The sequence below is a fragment of the Oratosquilla oratoria genome, chromosome 11 (genome assembly GCF_046742065.1).
Source record: "Oratosquilla oratoria isolate Oo_2021 chromosome 11, ASM4674206v1, whole genome shotgun sequence".
In the NCBI taxonomy this organism is placed as follows: domain Eukaryota; kingdom Metazoa; phylum Arthropoda; class Malacostraca; order Stomatopoda; family Squillidae; genus Oratosquilla; species Oratosquilla oratoria.
This window is the reverse complement of record NC_134787.1, coordinates 28,839,503-28,851,908: the sequence shown is the minus strand read 5'-3', so window position 1 is coordinate 28,851,908 and position 12,406 is coordinate 28,839,503. Positions and strand designations below refer to the sequence as shown.

The 12,406-nt window shown below is 38.4% G+C and overlaps 1 protein-coding gene across 1 annotated transcript in view; it reads left to right on the top strand.

Annotated features, from left to right (window-relative positions):
• Window positions 1-12,406, top strand: part of Dap160 (dynamin associated protein 160) — a 465,025-nt gene that overhangs the window by 35,493 nt on the left and 417,126 nt on the right. Inside the window, exon 8 of the mRNA XM_076192536.1 lies at window positions 7,922-8,109. Coding sequence (XP_076048651.1) covers window positions 7,922-8,109 — 188 coding nt within the window. The remainder of the gene's footprint in view (window positions 1-7,921; window positions 8,110-12,406) is intronic.

Below are 12,406 nucleotides of genomic sequence, written 5' to 3'. Positions count from 1 at the left end.
CAGTAGACTGGAAGTGAACATTAAGGGAGAGCGACTGGAGGAAGTGGATAGTTTTAGATACTTGGGTGCAAGTGTAGCAGGAAAAGGTGGAGTGAAGGTGGAGGTAGAATGTAGATTGAGAGAAGCGAGTAAATGCCTTGGTGGTTTAAAGAGTGTAATGAGGAATAGACATTTGGGAATGGATGCGAAGAGGAGACTGTATGAAGGAGTGATTGTGCCAACAGCACTGTATGGGGCAGAAACGTGGAACATAAGAGAAGAAGAGAGAAGGAGTTTGAATGTGTTTGAGATGAGGTGTCTGAGAAGTATGGTGGGGGTTACTAGGCTAGATAGAGTGAGAAATGAGGAGGTGAGGAGGAGAACAGGGGTGAAAAAGGATTTGGGAGATAGGGTTGATGAAAGAATATTAGGATGGTTTGGACACATGGAAAGAATGAGTGAAGAAAGACTAGTAAAAGAGGTATGGAAGGCAGATGTGGAGGGAGTGAACATGAGGGGACGTCCTAGGATGAGGTGGATGGATGGGGTGAAGGGGGCTTTGGGGAAGAGGGGAATGTCTGTTGAGGAAGGAAGGGAGAGGACGGAAGACAGAGGTGAGTGGAGAATGGTTGTATATGGATGATGTTGTGACTGCATGAGGAGGAATGGGCGGGGAAGTGGGGGGTGGGGTAGTATGTGTGAGTAAATTTTGACGCAGCCCGAAGGGATTTCTCCCCGTCCTCGCCTTATATGCAAAGGGGGACGGAGAGGGGGGGTCGCCGATTAAATGAAGCGGCCTCGCTGTGGATGTACTGTGTCTTGCGACACTGCTTCTGACCCAGGGCGGTGGGCAGGGTGCAGGGATGACCCGTCATCCAGGAGGTGCTCAGATGAGAGGAAGGGTGGGAGGGGTGTGGAGTGTATTTAGGGATGAAATGGGTGGGAGTGTTTTTATGCCTTTCCCTTTTTGGCTACCTCCCTTGGAAGGGGGAAAAAGCCTTGGTATATGTATGTATGTACTTTCCTTGACAGTTTGGCGTCATCTGCAAAGAAACTCATGTAACATTTCACATCATCATTCATGCCATTCACATAAATAGCAAACATTATTGGAGCCAGTACAGATATTTGTGGTACTCCACTGATCACCTCTTTCCAATCTGAATATTTTTCTCTGAGCACTACTCTCATCTTTCTCCCAATCAGGAAGTCCTCCATCCATTTTAGTAGGTTCCCTTGTATCCCTCCCATATGTTCCAGTTTATTAATAATTTTCTGTGTGGTACTTTGTCAAAAGCTTTTTGTAAGTCCAGGAAGGCACAATCAGCTCGTTCCTTCCTTTCTTGCACTATATCTATTAATCTTGAGTAGAAGCATATTAAGTTTGTGGTACATGATCTTCCTTGTCTGAACCCAAATTGTCTTGGGTTTATTATATTGTTGTCTTCCAGGTGTTTTACCCATCTATTCTTGATGATTTTCTCACAAATTTTGGCTATAGTGCTTGTTAGTGAGACTGGCCTATAGTTAGTTGGTTCTTCCTTGTTTCCTCCTTTATATATTGGTACAATGTTAGCATTTTTCCAGTCTTTTGGTATTTTTCCTTCTTTAAGTGAGCAACTTATTATGTTATGTATTTTGTCCGTTAGTTCTTCTTTGCATTCTTTTAGAATCCAATTTGCAATTCCATGCAGGCCATGTGATTTCCTGATGTCAAGGTTTGATAGGTGTTCTAATATTTCTTTTTGTGTTATTGTTATCTCGCTCATGGTGGAAGATCGCCTTTCATTACCTTTGTCCCAATATTGTGCTTTCTAGTGAAGACAGATTTGAAGTGATTATTCATGACTTCGGCCATTTCTAATTCTTCTGTATATTCTATATTCCCTTGTTGTAATTTCACCATTTCTTGCTTGTTTTTAACTTTACCATTCACGTATCGATAGAATAGCTCTTTGCTAATATCCTTTTCATGGTTCCTTTATTCCTCTCTTCTCACTTTACCATACCGTATTTTCTGGCGTATAGTGCGCGACTTTTTTCCGTTGGAAGGGCCTAAAATTGGGGGGTGCGCGTTATACGGTGGTGCGCATTATCTACGGCCTACGATGAAAATTCTGCGGCTGTGTGTGTAATTTTTTTTCACAACAACGTGACGATGTTGGCCGTCACAAAGTCGGGACGGCACACTTCTCCGTGACGTTCCGTGAGAACAAGAAGAACAGCCATGGTGACATGAAAGAATACGCCAGCATGGGCTATATAAATATTTGGTATAGGTAGGTATCTATCGAATCTTGTTTGTCATGTTTAAATAGGCCTAAACACCATGAAACATGATCAATATTCATGATATTTGCCCATGTTCACAGCATCCTAGTTTGAATTTTTATGTTGGCTTTGTTGCTTCACTTTAGATATGGTACAAATTCCGTTGCGGCCGTTCATATACTCGTGTCAAACACCTGACTACAACACCCTCTTTCGGGAGTTATATTAACTAAACGTCACCTCGATGAGAGACTGTCCTATTTCACCACTGTCATTGCAGGTTCAAAGCTAAAACGAAACAGTCTGTAGTTTGTTTCAGTATTAAAGAAAAAATGGTAAAGACGAATTATTTCCTCAAGATATAAAATGAACATTTTCTGTAAAAATCCCAAAATTTTTCTGTATATTTTACTTTCAATAAACTTTTTTTAGATCATATTTCCTACAAACTATTTAAGCTACAAAGTAATAAGGGACCAACGCACAACATGAGTCATATACCGGTACATGTAGTTCCGAGTTTTTCTTAGTTGTGTCCTGATTGATGCCTAAACTGACACTTAACCACTTCAGTACGGGACTTAAATCTCGCGGGCAGCAGCCAATGCCAGCCGCATGATGTGTCGTAATAATACTCGCATCATAAAATACAGTCACCGCTTATATCGATCGTTCTCTCTTTCACCCGCGAATTTTGAAAACCACAGAGAATGGGATTCAGGACGCATTTGGGAGAATGTAAAAACACGGGGGCGACTACAATAAATATAATCAAGACGCCGATATGGCAGCGTCGCGAATCCACTTGCTCCTCATGACGCCTACGTGTGCGGCACCGTATGGAAGGGGTTAATTTAGTTTAATCAACAGATTTCCCAGCGGTGGCTCTAGCCAATGAAAAATACTTCTCCATGTAACCTCGTTCACATGATACTAAGTAATTAATCGCCGTTATTTCATTGGTTTATTTTTACTAACATTAATTATCGTAGTCTATGCAAATATTTGGGATCCGTAAAACAGCACTGGTACCAACATCATGAACGTTGGCCGTTTTAGCTCACCCGGAATATGTTAGATCAGGGCCGAGATTGACAGTTCTATTGCCAATGCAGCCTACACTAAACACCCTCTTGCGAGAGTTTGTTAAACTAAACGTCACTTCAGTAAAGACACTTATGAACCGAAACATAGTTTGTTGCTGCATGACGATAAAAACTTGTACACGGTGATAAAAACTTGTACACGGTGATAAAAACTTGTAAAATGAATGATTTCCTCAGGATAGTAAATTACAATTTTTCTGTAAAAATCCGAAATTTTTCATGTACATTTTGTATTCAATAAACTTTTCATGGCTCAAATTTCCCACAAAACAATGGACCAACGCAAGCAGGAGTCGCATACATGCAGTTCACGAGCTTTAGCCACCATTGACTTTTCCTGGCATGCGCGTTATACATCGGTGCGCGTTATCTGTGTACTGAGATAACGAAGTGCATGGGTGCGCATTATAACCCGATGCGCATTTTAAGCCGGAAAATACGGTACTCATTTTCCAGGTTTTTTATCTTTTCTCCACCTTTTCCAAGCTCTGTCCCTTCAGTCTTTTGCCTCACTGCATCTTTTGTTGAACCAGCAGTTAATGCACATTCTCTCTCGCTTCTGTCTTGGTATGCCTATTTACCCCTTCATTGTAATTATCCATCAAGATGTTCCATTTCTCTTCCACTTTTATCTCTTCCATGTAAAAATTTTCCCAGTTTGCACTCTGGAAGAATTTCTTTAGTTTTGCAAAGTCTGTTTTGTTGTACATCAATCTTCCTTTTCTATGCTTTTCATTTCTCTCCATGTATATTTCTTTCTTTAGTTCAGTCTCAATGAGTATATGGTCACTCTTTCCAATTGGTGTCTTGTATTGGATTTTATTCACAATTTCAGGTTCTGTTGTAAGTATTAAATCTAGTTTCAATGGCTCCTCGTTATTTCTGTATCTGGTGTTTTCACTGACCCACTGAGTCATTGTGTATTCCATGGTCATATCCAGTAGTACATTACCCTACAAGTCGTCTCCTCCTCGCACTGTCATGTTTTCCCAACAAATTTCTTTGCAATTGAAGTCCCCTATAATTACCAGATTACCCCTGCCCATTAGTATGTCATTGATTATCAAAATTCACGGGTGAAAGAGAGAACGATCGATATAAGCGGTGAATATATTTTATGATGCGAGTATTATTACGACACATCGTACGTGTGGCAGCTAATGCTGCCCGCGAGGTTTTGGCCCGTACTGAAGAGGTTAATGATTGCTTTGTATCTTGTAGCATTTTTGTATGCTCATTCTCTTTCCAAGCATTCATTTTTGGGGGGACATAAGTCACCACAAACTTCCTACTTTTCATCTTCTTGCCTTCGACTTTCATCATGATCACTTCTACATTACCTTTGCCCTCCACAATTTTTGTCTCATTCAAGTTTTTCTTGGCCAAGAACATGATTTTTCGCCCCTTAGTTTAGTCTCCACCATTCCCATTATGTCTAGTTTTTCTTGTAGCAAGTAATCATTAAGTTCATTCAGTCCTGAAATTAATTCATCGATGTTAGTATAGGCCACTTTCAATTTTCTTCTTTCTCCATTATTTTTCTGTCTTTTTTTCACCCATTCTGATGTACCATTTCCTCAGACTCATATCAATTACTCTCCAATGGAATTCCTTGCTTTCTGTCTCCGTTCTCTTCGCATTTTTTTCCTTTGCTTCATCTCTGAGTGTCTTTTCTTTTTCTAATTCCTCAATACTCGTTTCTCTTTTTATCCATATGTTATTGTACTTCTCACCCCTTGCCAAGCTACATACTTTTTCATATATGTCTTCTACTACCATTTGTGATCTTAGTTTTATCTTTAGGGGTCGATTTCTATCCTTAGAATCGTGACCAATCCTATATGTTTCGTCATTGTCTTTACCAGCACTTGGGCTCCCTCCTGAATTTCTTTTAGGATTTCTATTGCTGTCTCTTTTTCTTCTTTTTGTCTCATGTACCTCACGAAACCACGTTTTTCTTTTAGTCCACATACCACAATACATTTTTCCTATCCACTGTGTCTCTGACCTAATTTGCTTTTTCATTAATTACTTGGATAATTGTGTCTTTTGCGTTTTCCTGCATTTGTTGTTGGACTATTTCTTTGAAAACAATTTCTTTATTTTCAATGTTTTCCTTCCATTTCTTAATCTTTTGGATACTTTCCTCACCTAAGTTCTCTTCGATTTTTTCAGTCAGTTCTTTTATTTTGTTGTTTACCTTTTTTTTTAAGTTTTCGCTATTGGTAGTATCATCAATTCTCTTCTTTTCATTATCACTTTTCAGCTCTCTTATATCCTTTTTCAATTCCATAATCTCATTTCTTAGATCCAAGTTAGTTTTCTTCAAGTTGGAAATCTCAAAGTTTGTTTGTGCTAAGCAGTCCATTAGTCCAATGATTTCGTTTCTTAAGTCCATAATTTCATTCTCCCATCATATCCTATTTTTGCTCATTTTCCTCTCTATCTCTAAGATTTGACTTAAACTCTTGCTTTTGTACTTACTAAATCTAGAAAAAGCATCTATGTGATATTCCCATATGGTAGTAGGAGTGATGAAATGTTTGCATTGGGGTTCAGCATGATGTCACCAGATGGCTCTGATTTGCAGTTGCCTTTTGAGTCAGACTTTTCGTTATTTTCCTTCATTTTTTGCTAATTATGTCTTAATACAATTAACTAGCACTGCAGAGATATCATTTTGGACACCCATGATTTCTCCCCTCCCCTACAATACAAACCAGGTTTCCTTTTTCATTGTTTATCCTCTTCTTTGGGGCCCAGTGACGACGAAGGTGTTGATGGTTCTGTGTATATAGTGATTTTAAAAAAGCATTCAATATGGTGAGACATGAAGACCTAATCACAATGTTAAAAGAAAAGAGAATTTATGGTAAAGACCTACGTATTATTTGAAATGTGTATGGGGACCAAAGAGCAGATATAAGAATAGAAAATGAAAAGTCAAAACTAGTGGGAATTAAGAGAGGGGAGAGACAGGGCTGTGTGTTCTCACTGGATTTGTTCATATAGTCAATGTGTAATGGAAGAAATTAAAGACTTAAATGGAATAAAGATGGGGGAGGAATGTAAATAACTTAAGGTATGCTGATGATATGGTATTGATGGCTGAATCAAAAGAAAGACTACAAACACTGGTAGAAAAGCTTCAGGAGGCATGTGGCAGAAAAGAGCTAAAGATAAACATAATTAAGACCAAAGTAATGGTAGCGACGAAGAAAAAGGAAACAATTAATACAGAAATCATACTAAATGGAAAAAAAGTTTAAGCAAGTTCAATATTTCAAGTATTTAGGTAGCATAATCACAAAGGATGAAAGATCAGAAAAGGAAATTAGAACACAAATAGGTAGAGCATAAACAGCATTTGGAATGAAAAGAAACTTCTAACAAACATAAATATGAATTGGAAACTGAGATTAAGGTTTTTAAAAACTTTTGTGTGGTTGACACAGGTGTGAATCATGGACAATAAACATCAAGATGAAAAAGACTTGAGGCAATGGAGATGTGCCTTTGAAGAAGGATGAGGATATCTTAGACTGAAAGGGTATCAAATGAAGAAGTTTTAAGAAGAGCTGGGACAAAAAGATCTCTTACAGTAACCATCAGAAGTAGACAGCTTTCTTTCCTTGGCCATATAATTTGCACAGGAGAATAGGAGAAAGTCAGCCCACTAGGAATGATTGAAGGGAAGAGGGTTTGTGGTAGACAGTGACAGACATATATGAGTATGAGTAGCTGCAAGATGTTGGAAGGGGAATGAAAATTCAAGACCTAATGAGATTAGCTCAAGATCTGAAAAGATGGAGATCCATGGTTGCCGATGTCAAAGACATGGTACCTTGGTAAGGTCTAAGCAATGGAGGCACACAGTCACTGAGTTCAGATCAGTGACCTTGAAAATAAGGGATTGAAAATAGAAATGCAGTATTAAGAGTTGGGCAGGGAAAAGCCTAAGTTTTGTCACTGACAAAAGAAAGATGAAGGTGACTTTAGACTCTATCTTGCTCAGTACAGAGTACAGTGAGTCATCCCAAACAAGAAAAGTGTACTCCCTATAAGGGTAAGCAAGTTCCAGGGTAGGGTCAGCATTTGAGTTGGATTGAAATTTTTTCAAAGGTGATACAGAACACCTAATTTCATTGAAGCTATATTTACCTAATTGTATTACACAAGAAAGGAGCAACGCTTGTTGGGTCCCATCTCCTACTCTCTATTTTATCATACCTAGCTTCAAATTCATGTATGCTTCCAACTTGGTCTATATCCATGATTTCTAGTTATATCTAGATTTGAATTCATGTATTGTTCGAGCTTGGGTTATATCACCTTTTAAGGTAGTATTTATGCATCTATATGGAAAGCTGTATTTCTTTACATCCTTTGGGCATGTATGAGGTGGGGGACAATTAATAAGAGAGATTTGTGAACTAACAGAGATATCTGAAATCCAGATCAAATACCATTGATTACCTTTGGGTTTCTAAATTCCTTCAAGCAAAATTTGAGGCTACAAAGTAAGCATAAGATTTGTGTGCACAAATTTTTGTTTTTATACACAGACAGCACCACCAGCATCAAGTGTTCCAGTTGCACAGATGGCTTCAGTCATGCCAGCAGCTGTGCCTCCAACAGCTGTTGTTCCTCCCACAGCTGTAGGTCCTGCAACAGCTGTTGGGCCTCCCACTGCAGCTGTTGTACCAAATGCATCAGGCACTATGCCTCCTCGGACATCAAGTCAAGATTCTAGGTAGGTTTTACCTTCAGATATATATTTCTAGAGTGAAAGGAAGTTTCTTCAAGGTTAATGTAGATGAAGGTGAAACAGGGGAGATGTATTTACCTAGTTTTATTTTACGGAAAGAGAGCTATGCTTGTAGTGACCTGCTTTTGTACCTTTCAGGATCCAATTTGATCTTAAATTCTTGTATAGTTGTTGCACTCACTGTTTCCTCATTCAGTTTGTTCCAGATATCTACAAACTTTGGGTCTTTGTGAGTGCACATGGGCCTGGTAGTGAGAAGAGTGCAGGAAAGGGAGGCATTTTGGATAGATTTAAATGAATACATACAAAGTTTTGGGAGGAATGCTAATATAGCGGTATTGGGAGATCTCAATGCTAAAGTTGGGGATGAACCAATAGATGGAATGGTAGGGAATTTTGGAGTGCCAGCTAAAAATCATAGTGGTGGAGATGTGTTTAGATAGTTGGTGATAGCTAACACAGCATTTAAGAAGAAAATCAAGCATAAGTACACATGGGAGTGGGTAGTGGTTGATAAAGCATTAATGGACTATGTAATGGTACCCAGGAGAAGAGTAGGAAAAATTTTGGATGTTCATGTTCTTAGGGGAGAGAATGGAGAAATATCAGATAATTTTTTGGTGGAAGTTGAGGCATCCTCGTACACCCATTTGTGCCTCATGATGTCTACATAGGTGTCATTATATTGAAGAGGTTAATGAATAATGTACATACCTATATATTTCAAAAAGCTCTTTCCTGTGATAAGTGGTGTGGCCCAGCCATGGAATACAATCTGTCGTGCACACACCATAATGCAGACAAAGCTGCAGAAATGTTGCAACCATACCTTGACACACTCAACACCTGGTTCACTACAAATATAATTGAAATAGCCCCAACCAAATCTATGGGCACGGTTCTCATTAATTGGACAGCAGAACACAAATATATACCACACCTCTATATCAGCAACACTTGTATCACACACACATAGACTCAAGATTCTTGGCATACCATATGATACAGTATCCCCTCGCTATTTGCAGGGGTTATGTTCCTTCCCCTCCCGCAAATCCCGAAAATCCGTGAATTATTGATGCAGTTTTAAAACGCCTTTGTATGATATTATATACGCTAGAATATGCTTCCCAAAAACATTCTAAAGACAGTCTTACTCATTAATACAGTAATAATGTAGTAATATGTAGTAATGATAAATTAAAAACAGTAATAATGTAGTATAATATGTACATAGTAATGATAAATTAAAAACATTTTAATTTTATTGTACTTGCCAATAATGAATGATGAAGATGATGAAATTTGCTTCCCAAAAACATTCTAAAGACAGTCTTACTCATTAATACAGTAATAATGTAGTAATATGTAGTAATGATAAATTAAGAACAGTAATAATGTAGTATAATATGTACGTAGTAATGATAAATTAAAAACATTTTAATTTTATTGTACTCGCCAATAATGAATGATGAAGATGATGATGAAATTTGCTGTACCATATGATGAGGATGAGTATGGTGACACTGATGTATGGCACAGCTTAACTGCTGCGAATTATTGATGCAGTTTTAAAACGCCTATGTATATTATATATGCTAAAATATGATTCCCAAACACATTCTAAAGACAGTCTTACTCATTAATACAGTAATAATGTAGTAATATGTAGTAATGATAAATTAAAAACAGTAATAATGTAGTATAATATGTACACAGTTTGTGAGGCTCTAGAAAACACTAGGGATTTCTGGGTATACGGTCAACCGCACTGGCATCTATCAAGGAATGAAAACGTGTATAAATGTTTAAGTAGTCTGACAGATGTATGGCACAGCTTAACTGCTGCTTTACAGCAGTTCAGGCAATTCCTCTTCTTCAGGAACTTCAGGAGGAGGTGTCGTTTCTTCAGGAGGAGGTGTTGTTTCTTCAGGAGAATCAGGAGGTGGTGTAGTATTTTCTTAGGGTGTGGCTTGGTTACTTTTCTTGACCTTCGTTAGGAACATGGTTATTGGCAGCTGGCTTCGTTGTTTTTTCACAGTGGTGAAAAGGGTTTTGTATGTTGACATGGATGAATCAATTGGATTTGAGAACTGTAGTGAACGAACCATTTAAGGGTCCCATGATTTAGCTTTCTCTTGCAGTTCCTTTGCTGTTCGCATGAGTTCAGCCAACTATTTTAGAGTCAGACCCTCATCCTCTTCCTCTTGTGATGGGTCTTCCTGGTCCTCTGTATCTTCTTCTTCTTCTGTAGACTTCGTCAGCTCTGCCAAATCTTCATCCATCTGAGGCTGAGAGTGGGTAACAATGAGTTCATTGAACTCCATGTGAGTTACATCATCAAAGCCATCACCCCTGATTAACTGTGCCAGTTTCACTGACTTGTTGACAGCATCATGATGGATTTCATCGGGTGAGAAGCCTTTGTAGTCATGCACACATTGTGGCCACAGTTTTTTCCAACATGCATTTAGAGTTTCTTTTTTCATGTCTTGAAGTGCTTTGTGTATGACTATTAGGCATGATGCAATTGTGAAATTGCACCAGTACACTTTTAACTGGAAGTCTTCTTCCTCATGGCATCAACTAATTTCTGAAGACAGTTCCCAATGTAAAATGCCTTAAATGCACGAATCACCCCTTGATCCATAAGCTGGAGGAGTGATGTGGTGTTGGGAGGGAGAAACTCGATCTAGACTCCTTCATGATACAAATCCACAGGGTGACCACCAGCATTATCCATGAGCAGCAACACGTGAAATTTCATTCCTTTTTTACGGAGGTATTCTTCCACTTGAGGGACGAAGCACTGATGTAACCATTTGTATGTCAGGACCTTCGTAATCCAGGCCTTGGAATTATGTATCCAGAAGACAGGCAAAGTGTTTTTATTTTTATTCTTAAGAGCCCTGGGATTTGCAGATTTATAATTGAGACCAGATTTCATCATCCAGCCAGCAGCATTGCCACACATAATAAGTCACTCTGTCCTTATGTGTTTTAATCCTGGGGCTTTCATTTCATCCTGAATGAGAAATGTTCTGGAAGGCATCTTCTTCCAGAACAACCCTGTTTCATCCATGTTGAATACCTGCTCTGGCTTGAATCCCTTCTCCTTAATGAGTTGCTTAAAGGTCTCGGGATACTTCTCTGCAGCTTCAATATCTGCAGATGCAGCTTCTCCATGGGATTTTTCAATTCGTAGTTGGTAACACTTCACAAACCGATCAGACCAACCCTTGCTGGCTTGAAATTCATCTGCATCTGATGCTGATAATGGACCTGGTTGTGGTTCTCCTTCATTACCTCCACTGAATTTAGAATATAAATTCAGTGCCTTCTTACAAATCATCTTTGTGTCCAAAGGGATATTTTTCTTCCTTAAGTCTTGTATCCAGAATGCTAAAGCAGATTCCATCCTGACGATTGCCTTGTTTTGTACAACATTCACCATCTTAGCACTTCCACAAAAACTCGATGCTACACTAGATCTGATTGCCTTCTCATTTTTCTTTATGTAATGCCCGGTGCTTTCATTCACTCCATAATGGTACCCTACCACAGCATAACTTTTCCCTTTCTTTACCATATCAAGCAGTTCTACCTTCTCATGCAGAGTCATAACCTTTTCTGGCCCTTGTGACGTCACGTCGTCTGCAGCCAATCAGCAGGAAGGAGAAATGAAAGCTCGTAACTGACATTGTTATTTTAAAATTATTTACCAGTTATACTGTATCATCTCTCTTTTCTGATTTTTTTTTTATATTTACTGACATTGTCATTTTAATTTTTTTTACAAGTTATACTGTATCATCTCTCTTTTCTAATTTTTTATTTTATAATTACTGACATTGTTATTTTAGAATTATTTATCAGTTATATTGTATCATCTCTCTCTTCTAATTTTTTATTTTATAATAACTGACATTGTTATTTTAAAATAATTTACCAGTTAGGGTGAATGTGAGCATTTTCTGCTAAAAAATGGCCTCAGAAATTCACGAAATTGCCGAAATTATGAAAAAAACTTTGAGAGCAAAATCCACAAGTATGCAGGGCCGCGAACGGTGAACCGCGAATGAGTGAGGGTATACTGTACATCCATATCATTTAAACAATGCTTCACAGACATAAGGAATTGCAGGAACAACATTTAGACAAAACAAAGAAACTGTTACTACTGTATACAAACAATGCATACACTCAGTGATGAATTATGCAAGCCCTACTTGGGCCCCTAATCCCCTTAAGACACATCACAACACCCTACAAACCATACAAA